The sequence below is a fragment of the Phyllobates terribilis genome, unplaced genomic scaffold (assembly GCF_046119375.1).
Source record: "Phyllobates terribilis strain yellow unplaced genomic scaffold, ASM4611937v1 Scaffold_2__4_contigs__length_985480577, whole genome shotgun sequence".
Lineage (NCBI taxonomy): Eukaryota > Metazoa > Chordata > Amphibia > Anura > Dendrobatidae > Phyllobates > Phyllobates terribilis.
The window spans coordinates 70,520,567-70,536,183 of record NW_027362762.1 but is presented as its reverse complement, the minus strand read 5'-3'; the positions used below and the strand labels follow the sequence as shown (position 1 = coordinate 70,536,183).

Sequence of the window (15,617 nt, the reverse complement as noted above, 5' to 3'; positions counted from 1 at the left end):
TCCGAAAATGATGCACGACAGATCACACATTGAACTCTGTTGGCACCATTGTTGTCTATGGCCCCATCGGCGCATACGTCCCAATCCCATTTTGCAGGGGGAACCAGTTGCAAGAACCGACAGGAGTAACAAACGTGGGCAAGAACGCTGTGTAAAAGCACCCTAAGGCCACGTTCACACGTTCAGTATTTGGTCAATATTTTCCATCAGTATTTGTGAGTCAAAACCAGGAGTGGGTGATAAATACAGAAGTGGTGACGTGTTTCTATTATACTTCTTCTCTGATTGTTCCACTCCTGATTTTGGCTTAGAAATACTGAGTGGAAATACTGAATGTGTGAACGTGGCCTAAGGCAGAAGGTTTCTCCTTGAAAATGATAAGCTGGTGTAAGGAGACTTATAGGCCATGCAGTGCTGCTCTGGGAAATTAATTATGCAATTAGACTCTTCAGAGAGGAATAGGAAAGCAACTCTAGCTCCATCTATTGGATGCATTTATTATTATTAATAAACGTGATACGGAAAAAAACATTGCCATTTTTTTCTTTTTTAAATACATTTAACACATAAACCTGATTTAAACTATTTGAAGATTTTCTGATAAGACATTCACTTTAATATGCTAGATGTCATATGGTATGTTTCTTTCCTAAATGTTTAGGTCATAAAAGTGAGATATTCTTGCTTTTTTGCAGTTGTTAATACCCTGTGATCTGTGCAGATAGGTAGTGTACACTGAGAGGGGCATATATCACGAGCTCTTCCAGCACCTTTTGATAGTTACAATAGGAGTCAATGGTTCGGTACTACGAGAACATTTGCCAAGTGTAGATGTTCCCTTTAAAGGAAGTTTGTGATTGGAGAATTTCCTATTGTTTAAAATGGCTTTTTATGTTTATGTATTTTTTTTTTATTTTTCCAATCAGTATATTAAAAAAAAAATCAAAAATCTCACAATTTTCACACTTGTGACTAAACTTAAAGGCATTATCCAGTGGGCTCCAAGTCTGCAGTTACTCTATGTGACTGCAGATTTGTGACTCCTCACAGTGCGCTGTCAGCATTCTCCAGGAGCATGACCGTAAATATACGATTTGCATACATGCGATCACATGCCGACTAGACGTCCGTGGCCTCGCTCGATACAATACACGTCTAGTCTGAATGTGGCTGGAAGTATGCAAATCACATTCTTGCAGTCACATGACCTCCTGCTCCCGGCGCCAGCCTAGGAGAATCCTGACAGTGCTTTCTATGCTTGCTGTAACGATTCACAAGTCTGCAGTGACATAGACATGATCCTTAAGCCCGGGCAACCCTTTTTATGCTAGACTCATACTGTCTGAGTCATAGGCAGTAATAGACTAGCTCAGACTCATTGACTTCTATAGACATATTTTCTATGCATTCTCTAATCAGGGCAATAGTCATTCCAAAAGAAGGGGGAGGAGGTAAGTGATAATCATCATCTATCGTAAATAGTGGATCCTGTGTTATCTATTGTGTATATACAGGTGTTACCTATCAGTGGAACATGTCTGTGATGATAATGAGTCTGCTGAAAAGTCATCTGTACGGAGCAGGAAGTAAGAGTCTAGTATTAGGTCTTTTGGCTAGCGGGAAAATTGCAAGATTTCATTTTTTTGTTATTTAAATGGTGATACAGAAAATTAAAAAAATGAACATAACAATCTGTTTTAAACACTAGGCGATTTCTGATCACTTTCCTGGAAATTACTGATCATTTTCAGTAAGGATTTTTTTTTTCTTTCCATCCTACCTGAATAATCCAAGGTAACTCTATTCTCTCTGTGAGCTAATACCAGGCGCGGGATTCTCCCTTGTTAATACTGCCGCAGTAAGTTGGTTTGAATTAATTATTTTAATAGCATTTCTTTAACACGCATTAATTAATTTGGCTCAGGTTAACGCAATTGGAAAGTCATTAGGGAAAAGCAGGAGCATTATTACTCTGTAGATTTGGCCACGTTGGCAGTTCTGCTGATTGGTGACTCTGTTTATTAATTCAGTCAGCTCAGCCGGCAAGAAGACGGCAGCCGAGCATTTCTGATGGGTCCCTAGTAGTAAATATCCTATAGGTGGAATATGCTGGTACCCCAAGGGTACCCTGCTGTGCTGTACTTATTATCGGTCCTCAATATCAGATCGGTCCTGATTTTCTCTGATGATGAGAAGAAGGAAAAAAAATTCTCTATCTTCTCCATTCTGATTTTATCCGAGTGTGGTCTGATTTTTTTTGACAGACCCATTGACTTGCATGGCCGAGTGCGATCCTATTTCTGGATACACATCGTGCCTGCTGCGATTTTTGTCCCTTGGATCGGTTGCCCGAGGAAAATATCGGACATATGCACGGCCCCATACAGTGACATTGGTCCAAGTGGGATCCGATGTTGTGTCTGATCGCATTGGGTCAGAAAATATGGTCATGTGCACGAGCCCTAATGCAGGTATAAATGGGATTGGCCTCACTCTTAGATCTTGGAGCCTCTGGCCATGTCCATGTCCCGAATGCTCGCTCTGGCACCCTACAGACAAAGTCTGTCCTCCCTCTGGTGTGCTGCGATGTATGTGGTGTATTCCACTTACTTCTGACCAGCCGGCCTCTTCTGACTCCAGGAATTCCTCTTCTGGAACAAGGGCAGCAATTAATTCAGAGGACACAAAGTTCATAACCATAACTGGGACTTTAATGGGTAACTGGGAGTATTTACAATATTTACAGGAAGGTATAAAGGATAAGGCCCAATGGGTTGTCATCTTTTCCACAGGCACTTGATTCAACTTCAGCTCTGGTTTCCAATTTAGGTGAAGTATCTCTGTTGCTCTGTTCTCTAGCCCTAGAGACTCTTCCTCACCAGTGACAGTATATCTGGATCTGAGTTCTCTCCACGCACTAGCCTTGAGTCCTAACTTCTTCTGAAGTCCTGCAGAATGAATACGCCCCTAGGTCCCCGACCACTCTTTCGAGGTTCCCAGGCCGGCTAAGGAGACTCTGGTGAAGAGATTCTTATGTCTGATGATCCACTGTCTGGGATACTAGGCCCACGTCTACCATAGCAGCCAGTATAAGAAGCCTGTCTGTCTTCTCCCAAGTCCTGTATACTACTCACTATTCACTTCCTGTACTCAACATAACCACTGGGTTCCCCCTCCCTCTCCTGGGCGGGCTGTCACAGCTAACCTCTTTACTGGACCTAACTGCAGACCAAAGAGATCTAACTCTTGGGAACCTGTTCTTTTAAACTCCTTTTAATGACAGGAGGGAAACTACCTTCACCACTACTACACTGGGTTACCTGACAAATCCGAATAGGAGATAGTCTGACTGCACACACTGTCCTACTCCGGAACACATGAAAAAAAAAATAATGATTTGATCGTTCTAATATTAAATGTGCTTTTTTGGAAAAAAAAAAGACTGTAGTCCCATCAGAATCATAAAAATGTTCCAAATTTGATTCTTTAAATGCAACTTCTTGTACCAAAATTTTGGCTTATATCTCTGGCACATAGAAAGCCAACGGACACGGCTAGATGGTGTAAACTTAAAGGGGTGGTCCAGGCTTGGGATACAAGTCTGGACCACCCCTTGTGAATTCTCACTTGTGAATTCTCACATCGCGCTCACAGTGCACACTGTCAGAATTCTCCGGTGCTGGCGCCAGGAGCGGTCATGTAACCGCAAGCATGCAATTGGCATACTTCTGGCCACATTCCGACTAGACCTATCACTTGCATTGAGCGAGGCCGTGCAAGTCTAGTCGGCATGTTACCGCATGTATGCAAAGCTTATACTTGCGGACATGCACTCGCCTGCTCTCAGCATTGGCACTGGAGAATCCTGACAGCGCTCAGTGCATGCTGTGAGGTTGCAAACGTCTGCAGTCATAAAGAATGACTGCAGTCTTGTGCGCCAAGCCTGGAGAATCCCTTAAAAGCCCTCCATACACAATAGACTATCATCAGCTGAACCCACCAATATCAACAGGTTCGGCCGACTGTTTAATCATAGAATGGTAGAGTTGGAGGGGACCTCCAGGGTCATCTGGTCCAACCCCCTGCTCAAAGCAGGATTCACTAAATCATCTCAGACAGATGTCTGTCCAGCCTCTGTTTGAAGACGTCCATTGAAGGGGAACTCACCACCTCTCGTGGCAGCCTGTTCCACTCATTAATCACCCTAACTATCAAAAAGTTTTTTCTAATATCTAATCTGTGTCTCCTCCCATTTAGTTTCATCCCATTGCTTCTAGTCTTTCCTTGTGCAAATGAGAATAAAGATGATCCTTCTACAATGTGACAGCCCTTGACATATTTGTAGACAGCTATTAAGTCTCCTCTCAGTCTTCTTTTTTGCAAGCTAAACATTCCCAAATCCTGCAACCGTTCCTCATAGGACATAGTTTGCACACCAGTCACCATTCTGGTCGCTCTTCTCTGAACTTGCTCCAGTTTTTCATGTCTTTTTTAAAATGTGGTGCCCAAAACTGTACACAGTATTCCAGATGAGGTCTGACCAAAGAGGAGTAAAGACCGATAATGACTTCACGTGATCTAGACTGTATGCTTCTGTTAATACATCCCAGAATTGTATTTGCCTGTTTTGCTGCTGCATCACACTGTTGACTCATGTTCAGTCTATGATCTATTAGTATACCTAAGTCTTTTTCACATGTACTGTTGCTTAGCTCTATTCCTCCCATTCTGTATATGCTTTTTTCATTTTTATTGCCCAGATGTAGTACTTTGCATTTTTCCCTGTTATAAACCATTCTGTTAGTTGCTGCCCACTGCTCCAGTTTATTTAGGTCTTTTTGAATCCTCTCTCTCTCTTCTCTAGTATTAGCTATCCCTCCTAGCTTTGTGTCATCAGCAAATTTAATCAGTTTACCCTCAATTCCTTCATCTAAATCATTGATAAAGATGTTGAACAATACAGGTCCCAGGACGGAGCCCTGTGGTACCCCACTTGAGACATTCATCCAGCTGGATGTGAAGCCATTTACAACCACCCTTTGAGTCCGATCACTATGTCAGTTGTGAATCCACCTAACAGTTGCCTGGTCCATTGCATACTTGGTCATTTTTTCAATAAGGATGGTGTGAAATACTTTAATGTGTATGGGGTCCCCAACAGATTATTGTAGAAGGAGAATAGAATCAAGTCGGACTGCAGATCCTTTTTCTCTCTAAGATAAGCCTCCGACAGAGAAGTCCGGCAGCAGCTTTTTCATAGAGAACACAGGAGCGGACCAAATGCTCCTGTGTCTAGGACAGTCAGGCGAGATACCATCGTTTACCCCACAGCTATGTAATGTGTATGGGGGGGTGGGCTTTAAAGTCAATAATTTAAAGGTGCCCCGAATTAACTACTTTGATAAATTTGTTGCATTTTTAGACCGTTTTGTCTACGATTGCATTATTATTATTATAGTCATTTCATGGATCTAATTTTCATTGTAGTGAGTTGGCGCCTCGAGCCGATTAGGTGGGCCAGCGAATGGAAATGTTTCTGAAGTTCTGCTTATTTTGTGTTTTGCAGGATACTCCATACTACAGGCAATCATGGAAAAGGCTGGACAAAATGGTTGGCAAGTCAGCGCAATATGTGTGGAAAATTTCAATGACGCCAGCTACAGACGTCTCTTAGAAGACTTGGATCGGAGACAAGAAAATAAGTTTGTAATAGACTGTGAAGTGGAGAGGCTTCAGAATATTCTGGAACAGGTAACCATTCACCCCCCCCATACTTACTTATACCGACGGTAATTAATACCGACAGTAATATTAATCATTGCGATATCAACCACGATCGACTATACAATACAAGACTCACATTCTGAGCTCTTTTATGCTTTTAAAATCCTTTCCGGTGTAGTCGTTGTCAACAGTTTTTATTATTTCAGCAATTTTTTTGTTATATATAAAAAAATATATAAATTTACATTTAGATTTTTTTTATTTTTTTAAACATAACAATTTTTGTCAGCAATTTTTTATTTATATTTAAAAAAAATTATATATATATATATATATATATATATATATATATATATATATATATTTATATTTCTATCTATATATATATATATATATATATATATATTTATTTATTTTTTAATATAACTTAAAAATTTCTGAAAAAATAAATACTGTTGGGAAAAAAATATGTATGTATTATATCTACATATAATTATTATTATTTTTTTATTTTTACTTAAATACATGTATTTTGGGACTAAAAATCATTTTCGCCATTGGGTTTCATTAAAATTTTGCACAGTTTTGCTCTTAACCCCTTGCTGTCAGCTACCGCACTTGTCAATGGAGCGGGTTCATGTCTCATACCCGGCAGATGACGGTAACACATAGCCAGGACCTGCCTCTTAACTGGGTGGAGCGGAGCTCTGCCCGCGACTGTTAACCTATTAAATGCCGCTGTCAATCTCACACTAGCATGTGGGCGCTACATTCTGTGCCGCTATCGGTTGCCCATGTTGTGATGGCCTGCTGCGACAGACGAGGATCTGTTGAAGATCTCTGTGCTTGTCATTACGACCTGTGGCCGGGCTTCAAAATAGACCGTGATTGTACAAGCGATCAGGCGATTGCACATTCAAGTCCCCTATGGGGACTAATAAATACAGTGGAAAGCAAAAAAAAAATGTTTTAAAAAAAATATGAAAAAAACCCATAAAAGTTTGAATCATCCCTTTTTTCCCCCATTAAAAAATAAAAATAAATTACATATATTTGTCATCGCCGCGTTCATGAAAGTCTGATCTATCAAAATAAAAAATAAATGAACCCGATTGCTAAACAGAAAAAAATTCAAAACGTTAAAATAGTTTTTATTTTGGCCGTTGTAACACCGCAAAAAAAATGCTGTAAGGAGCGATGAAAATATGACATCTATCTCAAAATGGTGACACAATCCAAAATTATTTTTTTTATATATTCCGTTTTTTTTTTTTCCACCACTAAAATAGTAAAATAAAATGAATGAATTTGCTATCAGGAGAATCATATTGCCAGGAAATTGGCCGCCTCGCAACGGAGTTAAAAGCTCTTTGATATTTTTGATATTCAGCTGTGTTCTTAAATCAGGTGAGAGGAGTTGAGAAAAAGACAGATTAAGAATTACAAACTGTCCTTTCAGACTGTCAGAATGAGCTCACTGACCGATTCTCAGTTAACTTAATTCTGCAGCCAGCAATATGCAGTACGACACAAAGCGATAGAAGGCAAACGGTGCAAAAGTGTTAGTGAAACATGATCACAAAAATAATGTTTAGCCCCAAATATATGCACGAGAATGACTCTAGGCCGACATGACTATCTAGTTATACAATATATGTTTGCTACGTAGTGCATCTCCCTGACTTGCGTAACTCTCTATCAAGGGGTTGTACAAAATAAAAAAATAAAAAAGTGGCCACTTTCTTCCAGAAACCGCGCCTGTTTATTGGTTAAATCTGGTATCGCAGTTCAGCTCTATTGAAGTGAATGGGCTTGAGTTGCAGTTCCACATACCACCTGTGAACAGATGTGGCACTATTTTGGAAGAAAGTAGATATTTTTTTTCCAATTTAAGACGCACATAAATTGCACTTCTGACCAATCTCAAGATTTTAATTTTTTTTTTGATGTTCTTGTACCCTGTAAATTCTTGGAGACCATAAAATTCCAATAATGTGAAAAAAAAAGTCATTTCTTCACGTGGAATGTAATGCAGAGTTGTACTTGGTGACACGTCCTTCACAATCTACATTACTTACTATATTTACATGACTGATCCCGGCTCCGCTCCCTGGATGACACAGGAGCAGAGAGAAGCAAGTACTCCGGTAAATGACCTCATTTATCTCCGTCTACATAAATCACAACAAACACTCCGAGATCAATCGCATGTAGACAAACTCATTTCTGGAGTTGTACATTGCTGGCGTCATGTCCTCCTCTCTCTGCTGGCAATATGGTTGCTATCAATGAGTAGAGAATCTCTTTGAACCTTTTTTGGCCGGTGATTTTTAGTAGATCACAAGTTATATTTGATGATTTCGGATATCGTTTTCAACAATACGATTTGCAGTCTTAAATACTGACATGGGCATACATAGAACTAATGGGGTCCCATAGCAAAAGTCCTAATTGGGCCCTCCCCCCTATCCTGCCCCCCAAAAAATTATGTTCGGTGGAGAAGCCAGGGTTGTGGTGTATTGGCACAGTCACAGGAAGATATACCTCCCCCACTACAGTAACCCTTTCATGGTCCCCATAGATTATAATGTCCGTAAAAATGCACCCCCAGAGTGCATTCCCCCACAGTACCCCCCCCACAGTATGATGACTCCACATTGCCACCAACACAGTATAATGCCCACACAGCCTGCCAACCCAGTATGATGCACCTACAGTACCCCCCACACAATATGATGTCCCTTCAGTTCCCCGCGCACACATTATGAGAACCCCACAGTGACCTCCCGCAATAGAATGATGGCCCCACAGTTCCCCCATGCACAGTATGATGCACACATAGTCCCATTCCTTCACACGCATGTTAATTTCACAGCCTCCCACACACCGTATAATTCCCCACAGCCTCCTACAAACAGTATTTAGCCCCACAGCCTCCTATACACAGTATAATGCTCCACAACCTCCTATACACAGTATAATGCCCCTTAGCTTCCTACACACATTATAATGCCCACAGCCTCCTATACACAGTATAATGCCCCACAGCCTCCCGCACACAGTATAATGCCTCACATCCTCCCACATACAGTATAATGCCCCAATGCCTCCCACATACAGTATAATGCCCCACAGTCTCCCACACACAGTATAATTCCCCACAGCCTCCAATGCACAGTATAATGCCCCAAAGCCTCCCACATACAGTATAGTGCCCCACAGTCTCCCACACACAGTATAATGCCTCACAGCCTCCCACATACAGTATAATGCCCCAAAGCCTCCCACATACAGTATAGTGCCCCACAGTCTCCCACACACAGTATAGTGCCCCACAGTCTCCCACACACAGTATAGTACCCCACAGCCTACCATATACAGTATAATTCCCCACAGCCTCCAATGCACAGTATAATGCCCCACAGCCTCCTACACACAGTATAATGCCTCACAGCCTCCCACATACAGTATAATGCCCCAAAACCTCCAACATACAGTATCGTGCCCCACAGTCACCACACACAGTATAGTGCCCCACAGCCTCCCACATACAGTATAATGCCCACAGCCTCTAATGCACAGTATAATACTCCACAGCCTCCCACACACAGTATAATTTCCCAATATCTCCCTCACAGATTATGATGGCCCTTACAAGTCTCCACACAGTAAAATGCCCCCACACAATATGATGGCCCACACAGACCCCAACACACACAAATTATGAGGGCTCTATAGCCTTCTACACTTCATGTACAGACTTATAAAACAAAAAAAAACGTATCTAGCTCCATTTCCCCCATGCACAGCTCTTGTCTGTGCAGCATGTGGACTGAGGATTTGCACAGCAGCCTTGATCTAGTCACATCATCTCGCCTGTTGTGCTGAGGCTTATACACACAAGTTGAATGGTGGAACAGGGAGGCGATGGCTCTCTGTTCCACCATTTTATACAATGGTATCTGCATCCTGTGGATGCAGATACTGTTAAAATCGAGATTCCAAGTGGGGGCCCACTGACTCATGGGCCTCATAGCGGCCACGTGGTCTGCCTCTATTATCCTTACGCTACTGAATACTGATAAATGGTAGTAATGATGATTAAAGGCTTCATAGCATAACAGCCCTCTGAGTTGAAGGGAAATTGAGGTCAGTCCTGCTCCTACATGGACATCTCCAAATTTACTCCAAATATGTTTTTATCCAAGGCTTACCTCCCCCCCCCACTACAGGCCAATCCATTCAAAACACGTTACATGGCTGGTCAGTCCGGCCAAAATTGACATTAATCGATTGCCTATGTACACCTTAATTTCTTCTCGAATAACCATTGCTTTCTAAGTTCCTTACGGAGGGATTATTAGACCGGTATCCTGGTAGAACACAAAATGTGGGTCTGTTACCCAGCAGGCATTTTGCCACCAGATACCTGAACAAGTCATACCATACACTTTTGGTTCCCGTGTTCAGCAGCCATAGCCATCTCTATAACTATCCTTCCATACACATGAATCTTTAGTTGGGCCGAACATTTATATTTTCAAAGGGAAAAAGGGAGTAAGCTGCTGCCAAGCACCAGCGATGAGGACTTAAAACCCAAGAGAATGAAAGAATAGGGGATTGAAATTCAACAAGCGCAAACCCCTTTTCCTTCAAGTCCAGAAGCCCTCGTAAACATAGGATGATTGTCCTGTCCCTCTGAAATAAGCCGCTTTTTCTTCTAAGGCGTGTGGGGGACTTCAAAGTGCCATGTTATTAGGCTTAAGAAGAAAAGAACAATGGAAAATAGGGTTCACTGCGCTGCCGATGGAAACCGATGGATGAAACCAGGAGACCAAGGATATTTGTATGCGGTTCATTGTCAATGTGTTTCAAAGTTATCCACTTTCTTCATCAGGACAAACCACAACTGCAGGTCCTGATGAAGAAGTTGGATAACTTTGAAACACATTGACAATAAGCCACATACAAATATCCTTGGTCTCCTGGTTTCATCCATCGGTTTCCATCGGCAGCCAAGTGAACTTTTATTTTCCATTATTCTTTTCTTCTTGGACCTACCTGTGGGTTCGCAGCAGCCAAATTTCTAAGCTACTTGAGTTGTTGTGTTTCACACAACTCAATCAGGTGAGCAGTTCCCAGGACCCTGATTTCCTCTTACACCGGATAAGACCCTATTGCGCTAATTTGTTTTTCCAGTTTTTCTTCACTGCATTTTATTAGGCTTGTACCAGGTGGTGGTGTTTTATTTGATCTATTTTGCATACTGGGAACAACAGTAATCGATAAATGTAGGATTGTCAATTTTGTGGAATGAATTGCATTTTTTTTTTCAAGAAGAACTCTGAAGATCTGATTAAATATGGACAACATTATAAGCAATCAATACAATTTTTTCTTTTTAAAAAATTGCTTAAGAAATCGAGCATGTTCACATAGAGTTCACCCCAAAGTTGTTTTATCATTATGCTACTAAAAATTGTGTGACTTAGACCTTGTGCATGTGTGGACCATCAGTGGTGTCTAACCTATGGATCTTCAGCTGTTCTACATCTACAACTCCCAGACGGCGATTGTCGGGGCTGGCTTAGAATTGTAGTTTTTGAGCACTTGGAGACTTATCGGTTGACGACCAATGGTCTACTATCTCAGCGTCAATGAGAATGTTGCCTGTTTAGGACATATTACAACAGCGCAGTAGTGTAAACAGAGGATCCTAAATACTATCAAGGTATGTATATGTGTAGTCGTCCAGTCACCAACATGTGATATATTCAAAGTTCAATGGATCGGAACCGGTGAGTGATTTCAAGAGGAGTAGGAGTAGGGCTGAACTAAAGTGATTGCAGCCCCTTTCATCCAGTAGAACAGCCTTCATGACATCGGTCCCAGAAACCCCCCATCATTGGCAAGATACTCACCCTCTCCAGCGCATTCACAGGCTGTTTCACCTGGAGAATACAGCGAGTGTAGGCGCCGGCGGGGATGGTCTCATGAACAGCGGCGGTCTTGGGGGATGGACCTCCAGGAGTCTACTAATATGCGGCTTGCAGAAAAATCTAAATAATACATTAAGTCTGATGTTCTCCTCTACGACGCTCATCCCCGTTACAGAGCGACGATAAGGTATGCATGTTTTTTATTTTTTTTTTTAGATTATTTTTATTTTATGATGGTGTCTTGCTGATATTTTTTATATTGAAAATCATATAAAAGAAGTAAAATCGAATCCTTTTATTAAAATTTTCTTTTAATCTCTCTCTCCTATCAGTCTTCAAATGATGTTAAGTGTCTGGGAGGTTCTCTCCCTAAAGGTTGCGAAAGATTAGAAAAAAAAAAAAAAAAAAGCATTGATATTTTCTTATTGCACAAAAAACATGCAAATGGTTCGAAACCCTCCGATGGGTAGAAGAATCTCGATCTCTACTCTGCGTAAAAAAATTTGTAGGACGCTCCCGGTATTATCTGTGCCGTTGCCTTCAAAAGCTGTGCTGATTTTTACTGCGGATAAGAAGCATGAAATGAAGAAAAGACACATTTTGTTATCTTACCTTTTATATATTTCTTGGCTCTGTGTTCTTTTGGATATGAGACGACTTGTGCAGCAAGTGATCTCCATCTAGTGGCAGCGATGGCTTCCATTCACTGTACGCGTGTATGAAAGGGGGACCAAATACTTTCTAGTACAGCTCAGGGGAAAAGTATCATCATAGTGGACAGGAACTGGTGTGGTAGTTTAACCCTCTGTTTGCACGTTGGGATCCCCCCATGAGTTATAGGATATGCTCTGAGAATAAACAATATTTTAATATATATTTGTTAGTGTGAGCTACAAAACTGCTACGTGTTAATTTCGCACCTAAACAATTTCAACCTCTATTGAAACACAATCAGGAGGAGAAGTTAGCTACTTCCTTCACTTTCTGATGCTGCCAGAAATATACTTCCTTGTTTAAAAAAAAATCACCCAAAGGATGAAGAGACAAGACAAACAAAAATTCGATAACTTGTACCAGATAATGTTTCCAACTTAACAGGTGACTTAAAAGATAAGTGATACGCTCGCTAAAGGATAGATGATAACTGTATGATCAGTGGGAATCCCACCACCGGGACCAGTGTGAATGGAGTCGTAGTGCTCGCACGTGATCACCACTCTCTCCTCTTCTTTGGGTCTATGGGAGCAGTAATGCACATGTGTGATAAGTAGGGTTGAGCGAGTATGTTCTGTCCGAGTATGCTCGGGCTGAGCTCCGAGTATTTACAGCTGCTCGGTGATATGGTTGAATCGCTCCCGTCTGCCTGATTTGCAACTGTTTGACAGTTTTATTACATGTGAGGAATGTGTAAGAAATAGACATTCCTCACATGTAATAAAGCTGGTAAACAGTCGCAAATCATGCACACGGGAGCGATTCAACCATATCACCGAGCAGCTGTAAATACTCGGAGCTCGGCCCGAGCATACTCGACGAAATGGTTAATAGAACATACTCGCTCAACACTAGTGATAAGTGGTGGTCACTCAGGGGACATGTGACTCAGTTCTTGTGATCGAGGAGGTCAGATCACCACTGATCACATCTCTATCACTTATCCTATAAATTGGTGATATATGTTGGTGGGATAACCCAATAAGTATGAGAATCTTCCCACTTTCCTCTGATGACATTTTTCAGGAAAAGTAGCTTAGGACTGTTGTACTTTATCATGCTTAATCCTTTTGATCCTCCCAGTGTTTTTCTTCTCTCTCCCCATTAAGAACTCATGTACACTCAGGGAGGGAAGGATAGCTGACGGCCCAATGCTATATGGCCAGCTTTAAAAGAGGGTTATGGAGATAACTTAATAGTTGTACTTTACATTTTTATATAAAAGCACAAAACAGATGAAACCACATATATAAAACCATTCCAGGGAACAAATTCAGCCTTGCTACATGCCATAGACATTTCATAGATTTGTTTCCTAAACTATTTTATCATTTTCTTAATACTGTACTTTGATGTATCACATTATTTTGTGTTACGATTACTTATACCAACCTTGAACCAAAATATATTTCACTCTTAAAGCCTCGCGAATATGGCTAGAGAACATGGCATCTCAACAGTTCCACACCACAGATGTGTCCTTCCTTACCTTTACTCTTCACTTAACATTTACCAAGAGGAGGGCCCCAAGGTGACCAGCTTTTGGAAAAAAACATGAATTTGTGATACTATGTCAGGAGATATCTATGCTATGTGAGGTCACCTAATGGTTGTGATGAGTGATGGGTGCAAGTACTTGCTACTCGAGTTTACCTAGGGTGCTCGGGTATGCACAGAGTATCGCGGGTGCTCGAGTGAGATGTTTGAGTCCCCATGTTTTGTGGCTCTCTAACAGCTACGAAACATGCGGCTGCTGGGATTCGAGCATGTCACTCGAGCACCCGCAATACTCTGTGCATACCCGAGCACCCTCAGCAATCTCGAGTAGCGAGCACTTGCGCTCATCACAACTTGTAATGTAAATATCGGCCTGTTAACAATTTTGCTAGTGTATTGTGATAATGTATTTTATTGTATAAGAAGAAACCGGAGCCCTTAAACAAATTCAAGAGAAGGTAAAGGTGAACATGTTTGTATGTATGCTGTGATGTGGTAATTTTATATTGCACTGTATTATGGAGATATTTTCCCTTAGAAATAATGCTGTCATCAGACTCATTCTTCCCGAACCACAGGCAGCATGAATGAGACTGGCTGCGCAATTGCAGGCTTGTATGTTTTACTCCGGAGATTTACAGTGTTTCGGAACAAACAAACTTTGGAAAGCCGGCCAGGGACTATGTTGTTCATGCCAGTCTTGTTGAGGAGACATTTTGGAGTCAAGAGTCTAAAAAGTGACTTGCGCCTCACTACAAATCTTAATCCAACCTCAGAGACTGGTGTGAGATTCGTGGCATAAGGAACACCACAGCTTGTCATGAATTAGTAAGTTGACCTCGTCACATGCCGTCGCGCTCATGTTTCACTCCACCTCTGCCTATTTTTGCTTGGCACCTAGCCTCAAATTGGCTAATTTCGCACTCCACATGGCACAAAATATTTTGTGACTTTTCAAAACGTTTTATGCAAGAACTCGTAATTGCTTTTATGAATTGTGCCTGTTGTGTCTTGCCGGACTCGTCCAAGGCAGGTTTGTGGAGGCAATCCCTTGGACTGACAGGTGTCTTCCTATGTGCAAGGAAAAGGAAAGACTTGACAGTCAACTGGAGCGAGGCAGGAAGCTTGCATTAACCTAGTAAGTCAAGACACATAGATTCATCGAGACTGGTAATTTTCTAGCCGGTCTTGATGAGGGGGCGTTTTGTAGTCAGATGCTCCTGATGCGAGGAGCATCTGACAAGTGGCGTGCACCTTTGTGCGCCATGACAAACTAAAATATTACTCCACTTCCTGACTGGAGTGAGATTTCTGGCAGAGAGAACGCCACAGCTTGTCATGAGTTAGACGAGCTGTGGTGTCATGGCGCCTTTTTCTCACTGTCCCACCCCAGCTCCTCCTTTTTTGGCAGATCTTGGAGAAGCTGGCATGAAAACCCCAAAAGTTGAAAGATTTGTGCTCAGCCCTGATTTGCACAAAAATGTTGAGACTTTTCAAAGCAATTTATGCCAAATTTCTTTTGAAATTGCTATGATGAATTGGTGCCAAAGTCACCGGCCGGTTTGTCAAATTATGTTTACCTTGTCTCCTTGTAAACTGATTGTAGGTGACATGTTTATAGGTGGTAATCACTTCAGTTTCATTTTAAGGTAATATCTCCTAGTGCACCGGCTGCATGTTACGGCTTTGTTAGCCTCCTAGGACACGTCATAATTGTCAAACTTGACTTTGATTTAGTATTGT

General features: G+C 41.5%; 1 protein-coding gene across 7 annotated transcripts in view; it reads left to right on the top strand.

Annotated features, from left to right (window-relative positions):
- GRIA4 (glutamate ionotropic receptor AMPA type subunit 4) overlaps window positions 1-15,617 on the top strand; it is a 469,022-nt gene that overhangs the window by 254,266 nt on the left and 199,139 nt on the right. For all 7 annotated transcript variants that reach the window (XR_012266449.1, XM_073662086.1, XM_073662085.1 and 4 more), the window contains exon 4: window positions 5,567-5,751. Coding sequence is in view for 6 of the 7 variants with exons in the window: in XM_073662086.1 (XP_073518187.1) it covers window positions 5,567-5,751 (185 nt within the window). In the remaining variant the exon portion in view is untranslated. The remainder of the gene's footprint in view (window positions 1-5,566; window positions 5,752-15,617) is intronic.